This window comes from Ursus maritimus, unplaced genomic scaffold (genome assembly GCF_017311325.1).
Source record: "Ursus maritimus isolate PB19 unplaced genomic scaffold, ASM1731132v1 scaffold_2, whole genome shotgun sequence".
Classification (NCBI taxonomy): Eukaryota; Metazoa; Chordata; class Mammalia; order Carnivora; family Ursidae; genus Ursus; species Ursus maritimus.
In genome coordinates, this window is record NW_024424452.1 from 70909454 (window position 1) to 70931431 (window position 21978).

The 21978-nt window shown below is 47.6% G+C and overlaps 2 protein-coding genes across 5 annotated transcripts in view; one reads left to right on the forward strand and one right to left on the reverse strand.

Annotated features, from left to right (window-relative positions):
• Positions 1-15383, forward strand: part of WDR26 (WD repeat domain 26) — a 41630-nt gene extending 26247 nt beyond the window's left edge. For 2 of the 3 annotated variants that reach the window (XM_040636132.1, XM_008697428.2), the window contains exons 9-14: positions 1457-1576; positions 3337-3482; positions 3781-3859; positions 4140-4269; positions 7674-7859; positions 10384-13115. In XM_040636132.1, coding sequence (XP_040492066.1) covers positions 1457-1576; positions 3337-3482; positions 3781-3859; positions 4140-4269; positions 7674-7859; positions 10384-10409 — 687 coding nt within the window. In that variant the 3' untranslated portion in view covers positions 10410-13115. Of the gene's footprint in view, positions 1-1456; positions 1577-3336; positions 3483-3780; positions 3860-4139; positions 4270-7673; positions 7860-10383; positions 13116-14991 lie in introns of those variants that run through there. The other variant, XM_040636131.1, reaches the window with a different exon arrangement.
• A 6197-nt stretch (positions 15384-21580) lies between these two features.
• The window catches only part of CNIH4 (cornichon family AMPA receptor auxiliary protein 4), a 16553-nt gene continuing 16155 nt past the window's right edge, over positions 21581-21978 (reverse strand). For both annotated transcript variants that reach the window (XM_040636137.1, XM_040636136.1), the window contains one exon: positions 21581-21759. In XM_040636137.1, the coding sequence (XP_040492071.1) occupies positions 21732-21759 (28 nt within the window). In that variant the 3' untranslated portion in view covers positions 21581-21731. The remainder of the gene's footprint in view (positions 21760-21978) is intronic.

Consider the following 21978-nt stretch of genomic DNA (forward strand, 5'->3'; position numbering starts at 1 on the left):
CAGTCAGTTTGCACATTGTTCTTTATATTGTGATGTAGTTTCCTAATGATAGACTCCCTCATATACCCACTGTCCTCAGCGCAGCAGAAAAGACCATTTCTGCCTCAGCGCTTAGTGTATTAACGTGTGTGAACACAAAATGCGGAGGATTCAGCCGTTGCATGTGTACTTGGGATTCTGAACTTTTATTTTTAACTGTTTCTATCTGGCAACCCAAAAAAGAGACCTATTAGCAGTATGGGGGAAGGTTTTAAGATTGCTGATTTTTTTTTTCCCTAGTATAAAGGGAGACCTCTGGCTCTCTATTTTTGTGCCCTCTTTGCTTTTCGTACTTGGCCCACTTTGTTTTCACTTTTTACTTTTGATTACCCATTTCTCACAGGAAAATTATGCCCATGTACTTTTTATTATACCCAGGGCAGTTATTATCTCTCAGAGCCTGTTTCTAATCCATGAACAAAATGACTAGATTAAATGGTATGTGTCTACCTTCTAAGTTGGATAACTTAGAAAAAATAACAGGAGGATATCTTAGGGTTGTAACTAGTGAATAGTCTTTCTTACTTGGGGATCCTCTAAAACAGCTATGCTAAACAGTACAAAAGTCCCTCTGTTCTCTTCTTGTTGAAATAAAATTAGATACCAGAAAAATAATTTTCATTTCTCTTTTCCCATCTTCCCTACTACATTTTGAGCATCTCAAATATGAAATTTTACATAATTGAGAACTGCTGCACCCTTGCCTTAGTTCAGGGCCCTGGTCTTTCTGTTCGTTAATCATGTGCTTGAGGAACTGCTAGTGGCAGTCACCACAGTTGTAGAATAAAATTTGTGAAGAACCACGGACTGAGGAGAAGTTGGGGACTCCAAGTAGAGCATGTAGCCCTGAGCTTCTCATTTTACTTGGGGAAAATAGATTTAATTTATAAACATAATTGAAGATGAGAGTTTTATTAGAATTTATCTCATGAGACCTATTCTTGGGGTCACCTGTGCTGAGCAATGTTCAGCTCCCGGGTCTAGATTGCTCATTCCTCTTCGGAGCGCAGCAGGCTTGCTTGCTTGCTTGGTTTGTAAGGCCAGTTAGAACAGTTCATTTCTGGGGCGCCTGGGTGGCACAGCGGTTGGGCGTCTGCCTTCGGCTCAGGGCGTGATTCCAGCGTTCTGGGATCGAGCCCCACATCAGGCTCCTCTGCTATGAGCCTGCTTCTTCCTCTCCCACTCCCCCTGCTTGTGTTCCCTCTCTCGCTGGCTGTCTCTATCTCTGTCGAATAAATAAATAAAATCTTAAAAAAAAAAAAACTTTAAAAAAATAAATAAATAAAAAAGAACAGTTCATTTCTCTAATTAGGAATACCAAACTAACCTGAAACCCCAGTTACTATTTTTTTTTCTTTATACATTCCCTTTAGAAGCCTATCTTGAAGGTCTTAGCCACACTTTTATTTCTTTGTAGACGGGAGAGCTAAGGACAAAAATGAGCCAGTCTCATGAGGACAGTTTGACGAGCGTGGCTTGGAATCCAGATGGAAAACGCTTTGTAACTGGAGGTCAGCGCGGGCAGTTCTACCAGTGTGTGAGTACCTCCTGGGCCCCCGCCCCCGGGCCGGCTGCTTCTGTTGAAGTAAAGCAGTCACTTGACTCGCTTTTATGAAATATATTCTGTGAAGAAGATTCTTAGATATCTTTCTAAATAAGCACCGTCCGATAGAACTTTCTGCATTTTTTTTCTTTTTTTAACCATTTAAAAATGTTTATACAAAGTCTAGACTTCGAGTTTAGTAAAACATTAAATATTATTTTACTAAATATTTTGTTCTCATAAACGGGTTTCTAATGGATAGGATTAAAGATGTTTAGTACTAATTTTGAGGCTTTAGGTTTTTTGTATCCAAAATATGCTGAATTTCTTAAGTTGACCCTCTTAAATATGTGAGGACTAAAGGTGGTGATGAGCGCTACCAGAGAACCTTCCAGTCTTTATTTGAAGTATCTTCTGATTAGTATCTGCCCCGTTAATCTCGGGTTGGTGGGATGATGACAATAAGGAATAGGTGACCAGTCTTGTGACAAGGTAGACTCTGCCATCACCGTCTACCTGGTTTCCATGTCTCGCGTCACGGCCCGGCCTGCTGCCAGTGGGCACTTCCACATGTGGTCTCACGATTACAATTAAACAAGATCATGAATCCCGTAAATCATTCAGTGTAGCTAGAGATCACCAGTCATAGCGGCCTCCGTGTGGCCAGCACAAACCACCGGTGTCTCTTCTTCTTAAGCCGGCTGTGGCACTCGTGGAACCTCGTGTCCTGTCACCAAAGCATGGTTATGTGAGCCACGAGTTCTTTTCTTCCCCCAGTAGGCTCAACACACCTTATTGGTCTATCTCTGATTTTCCCCATAGTTTAAAAACGTATTTTTGGAGTTTCTATCCGTGGGCTAATATACTGTACTACTTGGATTTTTTACTTATTTTTCCTTTGTTTTAACGGAGGTATAATTGACATATAATATTATGTTAGCTTCAGGTGTACAGCATAATGATTTGATATTCATGTGCATTGAAAATTACCACCACAGTAATCAGCTGTTCCCATTCACAGTTGTGGTGAGGACTTCTAAGATTTACTCTCTTAGCAACAACTTTCAGCTACGCAGCCCAGCTGGTCCCCATGCTGTACCTTCCGGCAGCGAAGCCGTTTATTCTTGAGTCCCTGGCTGCAAGATGACCACGTGTGTCTGCTCACCCCGCCGTCCCCTATGGTGTTGACACCTTCAGGGCCCAGGCCTTGGCAGCTCCCACGTCTGTGGAATGGAAATGGGGTGCCTCTCAGAACGCTGAATCTTCAACAAGATGATGATCCTAGGGCTTTGATCTGTAGTACACGTTACAAATTTGGTGATGTCTTTAAAATGTCGTAACAGTCTCTAAGTTCCATAAAGCTACAATTACCGTTTTAGTAATTTTTTCCATATCACAGACAGATCCCAGTATAGTGCATTTTAAAGGAACATTTGAATTCTTTCCCAATGGTAGTGAGACCTTCACTTGGAACTTGGGGATTCTTTCTTTCTTTGTGTGTATTGTATTTATCCGTGCCTAGCTGGTTATTGAAGGGAAGACAGATTTTACAGAGATTCTGTCCCCCTTCCCCGAAAGTATTGTTGTAGTGAAATTTGACCTATATTCACATTTTCATGATGAAAACCACTTCTGGAACAACTAAGTCAAGCAGGAAAAAAACTTAATACAAAAAGATATTGCTAAGAGATTCTTTGGATCTTTGCTTTCCGAGCGCTGTTTGGTAACGGGGTTAATAGTGCATTTCTGCTCAGGATCTAGACGGGAACCTCCTGGACTCCTGGGAAGGGGTGAGAGTGCAGTGCCTGTGGTGCTTGAGCGACGGCAAGACTGTTCTGGCATCAGACACACACCAGCGGATCCGGGGGTACAACTTCGAGGACCTTACAGATAGGAACATGTAACGGTTTTTTTTATCCGTTAAATAATTGTTTGATTTATATTGGAATGTGTGGTGGAACTCGCTGTTCGAGAAGAATTTTTATGTTTGGGTGTGGGTTTGACTTTAAAAGGGATTGGTGGTCAGGTGCTGCTTGGTAACCATGAACTCGGATTTTTTTGCTTGATGGAAATACAGTCTGTCATACTATTTACAGACAAATTTGCAGTGTTTTAAGCTAGAACATCTGATATTTTGATAATTTGAATGTTCTTGATTCTTAGTATGTTGCTTTTGACAGATTATTTTCTGGTTACAGAGTACAAGAAGATCATCCCATTATGTCTTTTACTATTTCCAAGAATGGCCGATTAGCTTTGTTAAATGTAGCAACTCAGGTAAGTTTATTACAATTATAAAGATACAGCTTAGTTCAAAATTTAATACGATACTTGGTGTATACGTATATAAATAAATATTTTTACAGATTCTTAAATTTTACTGCATGTGTTTGATCCTTAAGTTTGTAGAGTCCACCATGAATTTATCAGAATGTTGGCATTTTGCGTAAATAGGAATTGAAAATGTTCCATCAGCAAAGGGATAGTCACAGATTACTTTTTAAAATTCTTTTGAGTTGAGGAAGAATAAATACGTCTTATTTTCTTTTGCCTACAGGGAGTTCATTTATGGGACTTGCAAGACAGAGTTTTAGTAAGAAAGTATCAAGGTGTCACGCAAGGGTTTTATACGATCCATTCATGTTTCGGAGGCCATAACGAAGACTTCATCGCTAGTGGCAGTGAAGGTGAGTTGTGTGTGCTGCCGTCGGTTCGCGAGTGTGGGCAGGGCGGGAGCTCTGTCATTGTCTCAGTGCATGAGGGTAGCCACATCTCCAGGCAAATTCAGGGTGTTAGATTAAAAACTGTTTGAGTTTTATTTCTCCAGTACACTGTTCATTTCCCCTTTTTGGAATGCCTTGAGTCCTCCATGTCATCACAGATCAGCAAAGGCTGCTCTAGCCACGTGGAGGTGTGCATGGTGCACGTGTCAAATCAAGATTTAGTTAAATCAGTGCTCTTCCGTGATGGTGTACAGAGGTTCATAGGAACTAGAAAGTCAGGGTTAATTATGATGTTTTACCTGAACTTAGACAAATTCGACTCTGGTTAGGATCTGCAGTGGTTCTTTAATGGCCAAAGAAAATAATTAATAGTAATTTAGTTTGAGGATTCCTATGGTCTCAGAAAAGCTGAAATTCTAGAATCTCTACTACTTTCTGAATACATGTACTCTCTAGTCTGATAACATCTGTATTGCAGGCAGGCCTGTTCCTAAAGTCGTCAGTCTCATTTAAAATAGAAATTGTTTGAAATAGAGGGGCGCCTCGGTGGCTCACTCGTTAAGCGTCTGCCTTCGACTCAGGTCATGATCTCAGGGTCCTGGGATCCAGCCCCGCATCAGGCTTCTCGCTCAGTGGGGAGTCTGCTTCTCCCTCTGCCTCTGTCTGCCGCTCTGCCTACTTTGCTCTCTCTCACGGGTGCATTCTCTCTCTCTCTCTCTCTCTCTCTTTCTGTCAAATAAACCTTTAAAAAAAAAAAATTGTTCAAAATAGGCAACACAGAAAAGTGAGTGTGCTTTTCAAGGCACTAGAAGCGTAAGTAATGGCAAATCATGGCAAAATCTCATTCAGCACAGTTCTCTTGAGTGGCCGCTGTACTGCTCTAAGCGCTACAGCAGCACATTAGTGAAGTCGCTTTTACAAACACTGAATCTCGTTTTGCAACGTAGATCAAGGAACTGGAGTCTGTTGGTGATGTTCCATTTATCATCCAAGGTATGGACTACCCCTATCTCAACAAAAAACTGATCTCAGTAGATATGAGGATCACAGAGTAACACATGAGTTTTCCCTTTGCGTATAAGATGTATTTAGGAATTAGAACAAAGACCTTTAGGAATTCATATGAAGCATAGGAATTTATCTGTTATTTCTTTCTCTAAAAAAAAAATCAGGCCACCTGGATTGAGCGTTCAACTCTTGATTTAGGCTCAGGTCCTGATCTTAGGGTCATAGGATCAAGCCCTGTGTCGCACTCCGTGCTCAGTGGGGAGTCTGCTTGAGAGTCTCTCTCTGCCTCTGCACCTCCCCTCCGCTCACACTCTCTTAAAAAAAAAAAATCAGGTAAGATCGAGAAGAGAGAAGAGTTGGTTTGTAGGTAACACTTTTGAAAAGTTCAAATCTTTTCAGTTATTTTCTCCCAGATTCTGCACTGGTTCCTCATTTGGCACCGTCCAAGCATGTGCCTGCCTGCTTATTATCTCTTCCCCTGCCCCCCTCCACTCCGAGTCTCTCCCGAGCTCCGTTCAGCCCTGCTCTTGGTGGGCTTCCCCTCTTGGTTATGCCCCCCAGTCTTTCTAAATATGGTATGGACCCTAGAAGCGCTTCCGAATACATGTGGCTACATTATTCCTAGTGATGTCAGTCCTCTTATTTTAAAGCCCAAACTAATCTTGAAGTTACGATTATTAATTAATCAAACCTCATTACATTCTGTTTAGGGCTAAAAATGAAACATGAAGAGATGAGTGTTCTCATGACTCAGGTGGTTTAGGTTCTGAAAAATGTTTTCAACACCAAGTGGACATAGTGAATGCATTGATCACATTCTTATCCATTTGTCCCAAAATGACCACATTAATCCATTTGTCATTTATCTGCAAGGAATATATTCTAAGAACCTTCCACACCCCCAAATACATGAATGCCAATATAGATTAGCGCAATTAGGAAATGTTTTCCCAAAAAAGTTGTGCCATTACTCAAGCTTTTCCACTGCTCTGGCAATGTATGGAAACCTGCCTTATTTTTTTACCGTCGCACAAGCCGTGGGTTCCCTGCACCGCAGCGGCCAGCAGACCTCGGTCAGCAAGCCTGTGGCTCTGACCCTGACCCCTTCAAGTCCTGGGGCTTGCTGCCTCTCTGGCAGACGCCCTCCTTGGGTGTGTGCTCCCGAAGCATCTCCCCTCGGCGGCAGGCGGGCATCCAGCACATTCCCACTTCACTGTGACTTTCTTTCTGAACTTCCTCAGTTCAAGGGGAAGCATAGCTCATCTGCTGTTTGTCTCTCTGGGTTTTTTTTTTTTTCTCTTTCTTTGCTTATTTGATTTTATGCAAGGAAAATGAACCACATACACCTTCTAGGAGGGTATAACTCAGTCTTAGCTTTTGCGTCCCATACACACACACAGTGCTCCGAGGGAGTCCCAGCCTTTCATCTCCACGTTAGGCGTTTTGAAAGCAGGACGTGTTCTTTTACCACAAATGAGCTACTCGTCGGCACACCGCGGGCGGCTCGGTGGGAAGCGCGTGCACCGGGAGCTCCCGCGCCGGCCACTAGTGGCCACACGTCTTCGGGTAGAGCACTTCTGTCCCCCACGCAGGATTTGCCTTCTGTTTAAGAACCGTCACCTGAAACCAAGTTCCTCTTCACGGTAACGCGTGCCCTCTGTGCCGGGCGCTTCTCAGACTCTTCCATACACAAACTCATTTTACCCTCCCGCCCTGATGAGGGAAGTCCGGTCCTCGCAGACAGATGAAGAATCGCCGGGCGTGGGTGATGTGTCCACAGTGACGGGGCCGGTCGGTGGTGGAGGGCAGCGTGAGGCGGGTAGTCGACTCCGGAGCGCAGGCTCTGTACCGCGTCGGAGCGCTTCGGGCCCCCTCCCCGGGAAGGGCAGAAGCGCAGTGCCCACCTTGCCGTGGTGGGGCAAATGGTAAATCGGTCAGGTGAAGTATCCGGAACCTAGGACGCGGGACACTCAGCCGAGGTTTAGCTGTATTGTCTCCGCTGTTGCTGTCGGATGTGGACGCATTGGGCTGCTGTCACCGCCCATTTCCAGAGCGTTATCGTCTCTGTTCTACGTTTGTTTACATGGAGACAGCTTGACTGTGATCCGTTTCTCGGGTATTAAAGAATATCACAGACTTTGTGATGACCTGAGAGCTAATCCGTCATCTTTAACAGGGGAAGTGTATGTTTTGTTAAAACGGCTTTTGTCGTAAGGTAATTTATTAAACTATTCATGTTCTGTTAAGTTCTAATAATCAAATCCTATGTTCTGCGTGTGGTGAATGATAAATTTCAGATCACTTAGTTTTGTTGAAGTAGATCAACTCCCTGATTTTTCTCTGAATTCCTCTTTATTCAGATCACAAGGTTTACATCTGGCACAAACGTAGCGAACTGCCAATCGCGGAGCTGACAGGGCACACGCGTACAGTGAACTGTGTGAGCTGGAACCCACAGATCCCATCCATGATGGCCAGCGCCTCAGACGATGGCACTGTTAGAATATGGGGACCAGCACCTTTTATAGACCACCAGAATATTGAAGGTAACACCACCGCACACCATCCCTGCGTTTCCTCCGGGTGAAGCCTGGCCCAGCCTGTTGTGAAGTTGCAGTACTTTTAAGTGTGGGATAGAATTTATTTCCTCCCTCGTTTAGAGATTGTATCCTCTCTCCACAGAAGGAGTTTAAGTAACCTGAGATACAGGTGTGTGCGTGCGTGTATGTGTGCGCACATGTGCTGTGGGTGTGTGTATGTACGTGGTGCATGTGTGGTGTGTCTGTGGTGTGTGTGTCTGGTACATGTGTGCGCATGCGTATGTTGGGCATGTGTGTGTGTATGCGCGCGTGTGGTGGTGACATTGGGGAAGACTTGGAACAGGAACTTGCCACCTCATTTGCAGCCGCGTAGCTGTTTAGTGTTTTCAGCTCAGCAAATCCTGAAAATCTCGCTCCATGATGCAGGAAGCATTTTATACTTTCACACCCATGAGAACTAGCTATTAAATAATTTGAACAACTTCAGAACGATTTGCTCTTAAACATAAGCACCCGTAACACCATGTGGCCCCCTGGCCCCAGGGCACCAGGTGTGACGGGGAGAGGACACTCCGAACTGTCCTTCGCCTCGGGCCAGGCGGCGCGCTGGGCCATCTTGCACACCATCGCCACAGCCCTGTGAGAGGCGGGTCCACCCTCATTTCCGTGGGGGAGAAGCTGGAGTCGCAGCCCTGAGTCTGAAGGGTTTTCCCGTGAGGACATGGCTCAGTTGAGCAAGATATCGGTGGTGAAGGGAAGACACGATGAGAAATTTTATGTAAAGGACGTACTGTTCTTCTTTCAAACGGAGCAAGTGAAATACTCGGTTTGGTTAGAAGGAAACAGGTGAAGAGAGTTTTGTTCACCGCCTGTCCCACCTAGACGTTTTAGCGAGAAAGACGAGCAGCCGCGGTCGGGTGACAGTACAGAGCATGAAGAGGACGTGGGTGAAGAATTTGCGAACCGCTGCTCAGTCGTTCAGAGCCCGAAGGGCCTTTCTGCGTCTGCGTCACCGCGGGACGAGCCGTTGTTCCTCTGGGAGATCCACTGGGACTGAGACCCTTTGCCTCCAATTGTGGTCCTCCTTAGGCTTCAGGGCCCGCTCTCGAGGATGGAGGCTTTACAGCTGCGTCACTCTGACTACATGCGTTTCTCTGATGTTATTAGTCCTTTGGAAATTACTTCTTCAAGGAAGCATATTCGATTTGAAGACGCGGGAAACTATTAGGTAGATAGCAACAGATGTGCCCGTAAGCGGATATGCTCTAGACCTACTTCTCAGCTTATGCCTCGACGGCCGTGAAGCAAAAGCTGCCCCGCTGTTCGGTGGGTCGAGTCGATGTGGACACACACCGTGGTGGGTGAGCCAGACCTTGGCGCCCTTGTTAGATCTGGTCCAGCTCCAGCGCGGCAACTCTGCCTTGTGTTTTGGCAACGTAGGTGCAGCCCCAGAAAGATGTTCATTTATACCTAAAACGGGAAAACAGCTTTCCTGAAACTGAGATACTTGGCTATATGCCTTTTACATAGGTGTTTTCTGGGTTCTTTTCCCCCCACGTGAATTTTTTTTTAATTTTTTTTATTTTTTTACTAATTAATACCTGTTTGGAATAGAAATTTTGAAAAATACAGATGAGGCTAAAGAAGGTGACATTCAGAAATCATGACACCCTAAGCTACTCTCAGTCATTTAAACAAAAATATTTGACTCCATTTCAAAAAGGAATTTGCTGCCCTTTTATTCTAACAGTAGAGTTCCCTGTTGTGTCATTTCGAGGAATGTATAAAGGGGAAGAGGTTGGTCAAGCAGACACGCTGCAACGTTGATGAATCCCAAAACAATACGCCAAGTGCAAGCCTCCCGACATGGAAGGCCACTTAGTGCGACCCCATTTATGTGAAATGTCCCACATGGGCAGGGCCATGGAGACTGAAAGTAGACCAGTGGGGTGCTGAGGGCTGGGTGCTAGCTTTTGTGTATGACCGCTCACGGGTGACAAGCTGGTTGTACACCCTGTGAAGATGCCTGCAGTAGCCACTGACTGTATCCCGGAGGCTCGTTGACCCCTTCCCCAAAACAGAGATTGGGAAGGTGGCACAGAATTTGGGGCTGGGCGAACGAAGCATGCGGTCACAGGTGCCCGCCTGTCTTGGACTGCCCGGTCGTTCGTTCCTCTTTCCTTTTGTCATCTATTCATAAAGATTTTCTGTTCCACAGAACTACTTTCAAGCTTCATTTTTAAAGTAGGAGATTCTAATTTGATTATTCACTTGGGTTCACCAATACTCAGAGTAGTGAATTTAGACTGTAATATACAGGCTAAGACACAATACGGGCACATTGTTCTGAAGATCATAGTGGAAATGCCAAGACCTTGCTGTGGTGCGATTGTTTTTCAGTGGTAGTACGGTTTGTAATGTCATGATGCTGATACTAAAACTTTCTAACTGATGACTTTTTTCTTCCCCTCCCCTCTTCTCCCCCCCCCGCCCCCGGCCCCGAAACACATTTCATCCTGTCTTCATTCAGAGGAATGCAGTAGCATGGATAGTTGATGGCGAATGTGGAGCAGACGACTTCTGTTTAACTTAAAATTAGTCGTATTTTAATGGCTTGGGATTTGGTGCAAACAAACATGATTGATAGCTGGACAGACATGCTCGTCATGAAAAAAGAACCATTTCTGAAGCCCGATTGGGGCCAAACATTTACACCTTGCTTCATAGTAACCAGTTGAGATGAAGCACGTCGTTAGAACGTTGTTGGACACCATGTTGAATTATCCCCCCATCGGTTGTGAAGAACTGTGCTACATTCAGGCTTACCCACTGAACTCAGTATATATATTTTTTTCCCTCCTGCCTTTTGTCTGGTGGGATACCATTCTTGTTGCTCTTCTGTGTAATGAAGTTTAAATGCTTGTTTGGAAAACTTTATTTAACAGTTTAGAAGGCTTGATAGAAGGAGTGCATTAGTCTGAAGAGTATACATTGGATAGGAAAGAATTTCCTTCTTTTGTTTCTCCAAAATCTTTCCACCTTATTTAGCTTGAGATCTTTGCAGCTTGGTTCATGGATTCTAGCCTTGCCCGTTGCGCAGTATATACTGATCCAGATGATAAACCAGTGAACTATGTCAAAAGCACTCTCAATATTACATTTGACAAAAAGTTTTGTACTTTTCACATAGCTTGTTGCCCCGTAAAAGGGTTAACAGCACAATTTTTTAAAAATAAATTAAGAAGTATTTATAGGATTAAAGTGACTTCATTTGTATACATTTGGAATCTAAACCAGCTTCAAAAAGTTTCCTCTCTGATTTAGATACGCAGTATAACTGACGCTCTTCTGGAATCCCACGTGAGACTTGCCCAGAAACAGTGGAAGGATCTTGCACAGGAAATCCAGAGTCATACCGTGAAGGTTTCCCCCCTTTTGTTTTATTCCTGAAGGAACATCAGTACCTGATGTTGAAGAAATTCAAGATTCAGAAAGAGAATTTTCAGTCTCTACCGCCAGGAGAGTTAGTAGTCAGCTTAGGTTTGCGGCAAAGCGCGTTCCAAGTTGTTCCCAGCTTGGGCGGTCCCGCAGGAGAGTGGTGAGGAGGCGTCACCGCTGGGGCAGTTCCTAGTCCACCTGAGCTTGTCACAAGAGTTCAGTAGGTTCCAGACCAAAACTGGGTTTAAAACCTCATAGTGGTTTATCTTCATGGCCCTTGATATCCTGACCTGCAGAGATACATAAATTTGTAGAATGCTCCTCGGTTTTCCGGGTATTGCCATCCTGAACCTCATACTATACTGGTGCTGCAGGTGTCCTTGCCTCCCTGCCCCTTTAGTTCAAGGAAAGGTCTCCTTCGCGGAAAAGCACTTTTAATCTTGAGAATTTCACGTTTAAAATAAGCCAAAAGCCTGATGTTCACATTGTGCTTTTAAACCCGGTAACAGCTGAACGCCTCCGACTTCGTCTCCTTCGAGACTCCCTCCCCTTCTCAGTAGAGGCTCTGAGGGGACCGCAGCTGTTACGCAGGGAGGAGGAGAGGGCGAACCCCCGAGATAAGATGCTGGTGAAGAAAAGGGCTTGTACTAAGTCCCCTTTGGGGCCCAGCCAAGCCTGCAGTGTGTCACCGCAGTGAGTGGGCGCCCTCAGGACGCAGAGCGGGGAGAGGCTTAGGTGTCGGGAATGGTCCCGAGGCCGCGGGGCAGGGCGGGCCGCAGGGAGAAGCGGGGAAAGTCAGGGAGGGGAGAAGAAAGACAAACACAATTGGCCTTAAAATAGTGGATTCTCTCAAAAGCTCATAGAGAAAGTGACAGACCGTGGTCAGCAGATTATTTTATCAAATTGGTATGTAAAAGATTTCTTTAAGCTCCATTTTGCAGAGACCACCACTTAGAGAATCGAGAATTCCTGTTTTGATACTTCTGAGTTACAATAACTATATGTTACAGTTTATCTGCTACTTCATTTTTCTTAACTCAAATTACTTTTTACTTTGAGCTTGAATAAAAGTCTTCATTGGTAACTGTATATAATTAAGTGGCAACTTCTCTTTACCTCAGTGCAGTTAAACCCCTTCGTGTTTTCAGTGGTTCACTAAACCCCGAAGCCGTTAACACACCCCCGGCTCTACAGAAGCGTCCGCAGGAACGGCGGGCGGAGAAGCTGCCGCGGGCGCGGGTCGGCCGGTGACACTGTCTGAGATTCGTGCCCGGTCAGGGCCGGCCGGGCCCACGGTCTGTCCCGGGCATCACCCAGCCAGCCCCAGATCGGAGTTTTTCCATTAAAAACACTGTAAAATAATTTTTTTAGGAAGTGGCACAGAGGTGAGGTGCGTTTACAAGGAACACCACTAGGGCAGAGTAACAAGCGTGCGGAGGTCTGCGTAGCCGCTAGGGGGCGCGCTCCGGGCCGGCGAGGCGGCAGCTGCCCCAGCGGCGGCGACCGTCTGGTACACGTGGGCCACGCGGGGACTGTGCAAGGCGAGGTCACCGAGAGGAGACCTAGGACGGGCTGACCCGTAGCTATAACCTGACAGCCTCCGACAGTGCCGTAGTCTGTAGGCTCGAGAGTGAGGACACTGGCAAGCCAGCACGAGATACTAACAGATGCATAAATTGAAAAGTACCAATACTTTTTGCACATAGAGTGGAGAATTTGGGCTCCAAAAATCAGGTTAGTAGGCTCATTTCCGTGCGCTTAAAAATGTTGTCGTTCATTGATTAAGGGCTGGAGCAAGTATGAAATTAAATGTCTTTTTCCTCCGAACAATCGGTTCTGGATAGTACAGCGTCGGACTTGAGGATCAGGACTGGTGGGGGCGGCGGGGGGAGGGGGGGTGAGGAGCTGGGGTGGGGGGCCAGGTACGGGCGGGGGGCGACAGCACAGCTTTCCTTCTGGGCTTCGTGTCATTAGTGTTTGTCCCGGCTTCATTTCTGCTACTCTTCTAGGCAAGGCAAACGTGTTGTATTAAAACCAGGTAAGTAGTCTGAACAGCTTTGCAAGATTTGCAAGCGTCCCGACAGGTGGGCCCATTTTAGTGGGTGGGAGAACAGACAGGGATTGCCTAGCTTTAAATACGAACGAGCTGATTAAAGGAGCCTGCTAGTTGAAAAGGAAAAAAAAAAAATCCCAATTTTGGCCAGATTTTCATCTGCACTCAACACCCATAGAAATAGGGTGTTTTCTGTTCTTAGGCATGTTCTCCCTCCAGAACGGCGTTCTGTGACATTAATAGAAAACCCTTCTTTCCCACCCCTCCCCGTCTTGAAATTTTCTTTTTTAGGCTGTTGTTTCCTGCACACGAACTGACCCTATCACCTCTGCTCAGTGGTAAATAGACTGCACATCTCTTGAAAGGGAGCTCTCTGTGTCAGTTTCTTTGACAGCAGAAGAATGGCTGCTTTTGAATGGGGAGGAAAGAAGACCTTTTTCTTAATGTCCTTGGTGTCCCATCTCTAAAATGCGTAAACATCCTGATTTAATTTTACGTTAGTCTCTCATTTAGGCTTCAGCAGCTCTCTTTTGGCCTTATTCTCCAAAATACTGCTTGCATTTTCAGAACGATATCTGACTTCCTGTAAATGGCTAACTTTGAAAGAAGAGGCGAATTTGCATTAATTTACACTTAGACACTTTTTAAAAACAGGGTGAACTTCATGGAAATGTTCAGTGTTGTTAAGCTATTGTTCTAGTAGCTGCCCTATAGTTGCAGAAACAAAAACTATAAAAACCCATCCCCTGTCTACTTAATCCAGATAGGCCGGATTGAATGAAAACTGATAGTATAAAAATGTGTGTGTTGACTGTGTGGGGAGAGAGTACTTAATTCATAAAAAGTCCTAGAAACCGCTTTCTGGGTTCTTGTCAATTTTCCTAGTTTTGTGTACGTGTGAAGTGCCCTCTCTGAGTTTAGGGTCTGGTTAATACTGGTCTATTTTTATAAGATTGAGATGTGTCCCCATCTTTAACTCAAGCATTTTCATTATCAGGGTCAATGTGCTAAAACCGAATCGTAACATTTCTAAGCACGGAAAAAAATGTCATTGGCTCCTTGAAAGGGGTGTGTGTGTGTGTGTGTGTGTGTGTGTGTGTGTGTGTGGAGGGGTTAGATCCACAGAAGCATGTTTGTACTTAGAAACCAAGCTGGAGAGATCGAGAGAAGAACTTACGTGCTGATCTCAAGAGACCTAAATGTCGCGGTTTCCATGGCATTGTGGTGGAACTAGCTAACACTTAGAGCTCTTGGTCTGTAATAACTATTCGCTATGGACGGATTCAGTGTTTCAAAGGATTGTGTTTTTAAATTTGGGGGGGTTCTGTTTTTTGTTTTTTGTTTTGTTTTTTTTAACTGCCTCTCAGATTATATTTAGTAGTTTAAACTTCTTTGCTTTATTATTTCATTAAAGCATAAAAACTTCAGGTCTCCGATATTTATTTTCACTTGTTCTAATTATTTACAAAACACCCTGTTAACTTTTATTTTATAAATGTGTAGTATTTCAACGTCTTTAAAATTTTGTTCAATTGAAACTACATTAACTTTGATTTGCTTTACTGGCATTTTTTTTTTAGTACACCTTTTCCATGTCCGTGCGTCGCACTTACCAATCGTTTGTATCCCCTTCAATCCAATAAACAGAATGAGTAAGACGTTGTGCTGATCTCGTGTCCGTTCGCCTGAGCGCTTGGTGGAACCGCTTCCAGCCTCGCACAGCTGACGGCTGAATCCAACTCCACATACCTGCCTGGCGTTTTTCAGTTGGGATCAAAGGAAGCGCCCCCCCATGTGTTGGGATGTCTTTTTTAAAGGGCGGTTGTGGAGCACCTGGGTGGCTCAGTCGTTAAGCGTCTGCCTTTGGCTCAGGGCGTGATCCCTGCGTTCTGGGATCGAGCCCCACGTCAGGCTCCTCCGCTGGGAGCCTGCTTCTTCCTCTCCCACTCCCCCTGCTTGTGTTCCCTCTCGCTGGCTGTCTCTCTGTCAAATGAATAAATAAATAAAGGGCGGTTGTGCCAGGGGCGCCCGACTGGCTCAGTCAGTGGAACGTGTGACTCAACCTCGGGGTCGAGGGTTCAAGCCCCACGTTGGGTGTAGAGATTACTAAAAAATTTCAAACCATAAAAAAAGGGCAGTTGTGCAATCATGGATTAGTTTAGAAAAATTTAGGGAACACTTGCATTTTATTTATATTTTAAAGAATTATTTATTCAGAGAGGGAGAGAGAGCACAGTGGTCGAGGCAGAGGGAGAGAATCTCAAGAAGACTCCCGCTGAGCACAGAGCCTGGCTCAGGGCTCGATCTCACAACCCCGAGATCACCACCTGAGCTGAAATCAAGAGTCAGATGCTCGACCAACTGAGCCCCCCTGGTGCCCCAGGAGCTTGCATTTTAAAGGAATCATGTGCCTGCCCCATTTTCTTCAAAAATATTACTGTATCTGAAATTATGCATTAGGAATTGCATATGTTGATTAGTACAGAAAATATCAGTTTGAAATTAGAGTTTATTTCCTAATGAATAATTATATAGTTATTTTTTTAAGATTTTATTTATTTATTTGGGAGAGCACAAGCAGGGGCGAGGGGCAGAGGGAGAAGCAGGCTCCCTGCTGAGCAGAGCCTGCTGTGGGGCTCAATCCCAGGACCCTGAGATCATGACCTGAGCAGACACTTAGCAGACGCTTCACTGACTGAGCCACCCAGGTGCCCCATTGTATGGTTATTCAAAGATCTCCTCGGAGAGGGCCACCCGGGTGGCTCAGCGGGTTAAGCGTCCAACTCCAGATCTCAGGGTTGTGAGTTCAATTCCCGTGTTGGGCTCTGCACTGGGCATGGAACCTGCTTATTGAAAACAAAACGAAAAGGATCTTGGAGAAAGCACTGAGTGTGTACAAACCCACAGCACATTTGTGTTCATGAGAAAGGAGAAAGAAGATCGTTGTCCCGTTGGGGAGAGTTCCTGCAGAAGTGAGCTTTAGGAGGCTTCCTGCTAGGAGCAGAGTCCTCCGAAGGACGGTCCCCTGGGAAGGGTCGGCGTGGGGCGGGCAGTTGGGGGGAGTCTGTGGCGACCTGAGGAACAGGTAGGAGGTTTTGCTCTTGTTTTCTTTAAATACGGCTCTACTCTGCAGACTTGGACACACAAGACTCTGCGTCTACATCAAGCTCTCCTGCCAGACCCCAGGACCAGGGATACAGAACTCCCCGACCTTAACAAATCCCAGAGTCGGGAGCTGTATTTGCGGTAGGGGTAGGGGCAGAGGGAGGGGAGAGAATCTCAAGCAGACTCCATGCTGAGCATGGAGCCCGACCCCCAGCGGGGGGGGGGGGAGCCTCAATCTCACGACCCTGAGATCATGACCTGAGCCAAAATCAAGAGTTAGATGCTTAACCACTGAACCACCCGGGTGCCCCAAGAGCTATATTTTAAAACACAACTCAGTTCCTTCCACTTAAAAGTGGATGATTTTTGGTTACATCATTTCATGACGTCTTGAATTTTTTTTCCAGAGAAACTTAAAACTCAAGGCCTTTTTTTAAAATTATTTACTTGAGAGAGAGAGCATGAACTGGGGGGGGGGGTATGGGCAGAGGCAGAGGGAGAAGCAGACTCCCTGCTGAGCAGGGAGCCCCATGCGGGGCTCAATCCCAGGACCCCGGGATCATGACCTGAGCTGGAGGCAGACGCTTCACCGACTGAGCCACCCAGGCATCCCCTTCTGGTGGGTTTTGGGCCACAGGACTGTGCTCTACTCCTCGGCAAGGAGACCAGGAGTTAAAAGCAGGATCGAGGAGGCATCAGGAGGGACCAAGCACAGCGCACACGTGTCTGGCTGTGGGGGAGCGTGATGAGCACCAGGGGTTGGCTTCGGGGTCCCGGGTGCTTGCCATGGGCCGGTCACTGCAGAGGGGCCCCTTCGTTCTCAGGCAGCTGCGTGGGGCAGACACCCCGACTCCTGCTTTACAACGGAGGGAAGGAGGCTGAAATAAACTCACTGGTTGGAGGGTGCCGGGACTCCAACTGGGCACCTCTGAGCGTGTCTGACCACGACCGCAAACTTCCCTGGGTTCCAGATGGCCGCTCACCTCTATTAAAAACTGATCACGCTTGTCCAAGATCGGTGAAGGGCCCACTCTACTGATCCTAGTTAATGTCATAGGTCAGAGAAGAAAATGACGCTTTGGAAATTTATCGAGACTTTTCTCCACATAATCAAAGTAATCAATCAAACAGACTTGTGAAAGTCCCCACAATAAATTTGAGTATCTTCAAATCGTTTTGTGAATTTAGAGAGCCAGTGGTTCAAATCGTGGTTTTGGAGTCTCAGGCCTGACTCTGAATCCTCACTGGACGCGAAGCTCCGGACAAGTTCCTCCACCTACGAAAGCTGGGGGCCCGCGTCTACAGCAGCAGGAACGGTACCGGACGCTCGGCTCTGTGGCCACGGAGGATGTGCCATAAATCGACAAACGAGTTTTGAAGACCGACTGCAAAGTCAGTACAGACGATGTGGTCGGCAAAATCCAGAATATTGGAGCTTCCGCACAATAAATGACCTGACGGCCATGTCACATGAACTGGTTTCTGCAACAAATTGCAAGAAACCAGAGGGAGCCCAGCAGATGCAGGGACATTAACCAGATGAAAAGGACATGCCTTGTCTGGATCCCAGGGCAGACGAACCAACCGCAGGGCCGGGGGGAGCCGTGTCAGTACCACCCGCCTGCTTCGTCCTAAGGAATGACTGCTTTACGCACAGTGATGCTGCTGGTACCATGGTCGTGTGTTGTAAGAAGCCTTATCTAGCAGAGATACGAACGAAAATACGACAACATTGCAGGTGTAACGATGTCAATGTCGGGGCAGATTAGGGATAAACCCAGAACGTAGCTAGTAAGATACGAAATGACCAAGCAACATCCATGAGTCCCGTTACTGTCTCCATGGAGCCACACGAGGACCGGCCGTGCCCCCGGGCCTCTGCCTGATGGAGAGGACGTGTCCCTTCTCGTCGAGCCGCTGGGTACAGCTCTGCACAGGTCGTACCTGCCATCTGTGAAATGGGCCATGGTTCAAGTAAGCGGTGAGATCAGCCCTCAAAGGAGAGTCATTCCTCATCCGACTTGATTCCACGTCACATCCTCGAGAGATTATCGATTTCTGTGAACTGAGCTGTAAAAACAAAGGAAGGACTCAAGCTCCCTCCCGCTCAAGTGCCAGCCCCTCACCCAAAAGCACGTGGTCCCCAGAGCAGCAGACAGGGTGACGAGGTCGGGTCCCCTGACCAACCACAGAAGGGAGGCGCCTTTCTGTGTCATGCAGACTCCGCCTGTGCCCTCTGTCCCATCACGGTCACGTGCACACAGGGGCCCCGATGGGAACAGGACCTTGCTTGCTAAGTGGACGTTCTGACGACGTGCCAGCGTTCGGTGGGACCTGGAGCAGATGACGGGACTGCTGGGTCACAGGTCCCCAGGGAAGCCAGTCGTGCCCACCCAGCCTCCTGAGCAGCAACCGAACACAAAAGCAGCTCTTCCCGAGGACTTGAAAGAGCCCGACGCAGGCCTGAGTACCCTGTGAATGACCCCACGACAGCGACACTCTAACGTCTAATGTGATACCCGCGGTTCACGGCACTAACCCTTCAGTGGGAATGACCCTTGTTTGGGAACTCAGCTACTTCAGGACCCAAGATGTGCAAACCACGTTGACTACGGACTCCTAGAACTCTCACAAACAGCTCAGCTGAAAAGCACAAGGCCTCGCTGACGAACTCTCCGGAAGCCAGAGGAGGCCATGCGGCATGCAAGCGCCTCTGCCTCCAAGGCCACCGGCCTCTGACGGTGCTCACGGTGCTTCAGCCTCCCTGCTCCCGCTGGCCACGAATCCGCCCGACACCTGCCGCTTGTCACCAGCACGACTCTGGTTTCCGTCGTGACGGCAGCCAGTGCGGTGGTCTCCGATCCTGGCCCCACAGGCCTCAGCCCGTTCCAGTGGGACCGTCTCGAGCACAAAGGGGGCCTGGATCCTGTCGCTCCATCGTGTCTTCCTTCCTTCCCAGACGGACTTCTTGCTGGAAGGGCCGTGGAACCACACGCTCAGACCCCCTTGTTCCTCCAGCAGCCGCTCGGCCTCTGTGCACAAGGCACGGGGTCAGGTGCCCACAAACGGCTGATCTCGCAGAGGACAGGGTGGCTGCCGGGCGGAGTCAGGCCCTCGGGGGAGCATCCTCAGCTCTCAGCAGCAGAGAGCGGCCGAGTGAGAGGAAGCGGGTTCGGGCTCCCGCTGCCTTGTCGGCCGCGAGGCAGAAGAGCTGCCGGAGGGGCTGCCGGGCTCGAAGGAGCGCGCCGCGTCCCAGGTCTGGCTTCCTCAACGCTCAGCGAGGACCAGGACGAAGGGACAGGATGCGACACAGGCACAGAGTCACAGGCAGGAGCATCCCGTGGGCGCTGGGTCCTGCCCGCACAGATTCTGAGCCCACCTCCAGCCTCCCTTCCTTCTAAGCGGCAGTGAGACACAAGGCTCTGGAAGGTCTCCACAGGGCTCCCCTCAAGGGGAAGCACAGCACACAAATCCCTAGCACCTTAACCCCAGCTCTCAAAGTCTGCGCTTCTCTCCTCTTTTTATCATTTGTAGAGGTGCCCCGAGAAAAAACACTAGTCGCCCCCTCTCCTGGCTTTGATCCAGGTGGGCAATTCAAGATCGGGGGCTTTGTTCCTCTTCAGCCACAGTGTGTCAGAAGGGGCTGACGGCCCGGGCTCGCCAAGTACACGGCTTCGCGCTCACTTAAGGAAGACTCGCGGGGGAAGAGCAAACCCTCCACCACCTTCAGCTGCTTGAAGTGACCTGTCTCTCGGCTCTCAGCAGTGAAGTCCCTGCCCCGGCTTCGTGGCTTTAAAAGCTTCAGCAGGTCATTGTGGGCAGTGGAGAGCAGGGAGAAAGCCAGGTGAGAGATCAGTTTGCTTTTGGGGTTTTTTTAAAAATGTGGGAAAGTGCCTCCAAAGGAAAAGGTAGGGAAGGTCCCCCTCAGTCACTTCCATGTGACAGCTGCTTCGCTCCTGGCGTCAGCTATACCAATAATCCAGGAGGGACTTGGGAGGCCCAGGAGGCTGACAGCCTCAGTTTCCCTCACCTGCAAGTCCCCGTTCTGCGGCGGCTGGGCCGCTCCAAACAGGGGCCCTTCTATCCAGGGACTCAGGCTTAGTAGCCTCTGGGCTTCTGCCCAGGCCGGACCGAGTCCCAGACCGAAAGGACACACAGCATCTGATGTCTTGATGACCCCACACCTGGTTTAGCTGCCACTTCTGCCCCGACGTGGGTAATTGCCCTGGACTCCACCATGAAACAGCTGTGTTTGGCCTAGAGGCCAGCACTTCAGATGGCAACATCAGGGCGCCCAGTAGGACTGAGAACGAACGGCCAGGTCACGTCACCCGGCAAACAGAGCCCAAGAGGTCAACACTCACGCCCACAGCAAGAGCAGACCCAGCTCCAGGGAACCGAGTTTGGCTGGGGAGTGCCACGTCCATGAGACAGCCTGTCCCACGTCTCCCAAGTCGCAGAGTGGACGACAGCGCGGTGGAACAGAAGCAGAGCAGTGACGGGCTCCACGGCCACTGGATGACTGGCTATTCCTGCTCTGGTCTGATGAGCGTCTTCTACCAAATCACCCTCCAAACCCACTAAGCAACGTATCTTGAGAGACCGGAATACAAGAGCGAGACCTGCAAGAGCCAGTGGGTCCTATGGGTTTGAGGGTGATTCTGGAGGCAGTGGCTTTAAATGAAAATTCTTGATAAAATTTTGCTTTTTTGATTTATTTTCCTTTCTAGAAGCAGGAATTACATTGTACCTGGGCAAATGGCTTATAGGGTTTCACAGATTTCTGCAAAAAAAGATATATTTTTTGAAATGTCATTTTCTATTAACATTCCTGTGAAAAGACCTTTAGCTGACAGTCCCACAAATCTTTACACTGAATTAACCGTACAAAGCTGCCATAAGAGGGGTTATTTCTCTCTTCCTCTGCCCAGACTAACAGCGCTGCTCTACACTCGGCCTTCACAGCAGCGCGTCTAGGAGGCTTTCCCTCTGATGTGTGTCCTCGGATTCTCTGGCATGTGACGCTCCCGTTGCTACGTACGAATAACGACCTTCAACACACAGACGATGAGAGAAACATGTCAGGGTTCGGGCTAAAGTTGAGAACCAGAAATCTACAAAACTCAATTCGTGTTTTTTAAATACTTTATATGGTAAAAATACAGCAAAAATATTTTTTTTTTTTTGTTCAAAGAGGGAAAAATATACTGCTATGGTCACGGTTCTAAGGATGCGTTCGGCCGTCTCTGGCTCCCGGACTGCGCCCCGCGGCTCCTCCAGCTTCAGTCGTTTATCAAAGCTAAAATCATACTGCGGAGAGAAGAGATGAGCGTTACCAGCGTCCCCTGAGCAGTGTCCCCACGACGTCTGCTCTGTCTGGGCTCATGTCTCTGAGGCTCGGCAAGGAACACTCAGCAAAAGACAATCACTGACCCATTTTTAAAAGAAAGAACATCTACTTAGGGCCTCTCAAAGCCCTGATTTGTTTCATGAAACAAAACAAATAACTGGGGGGGGGGGGGGTGTCGC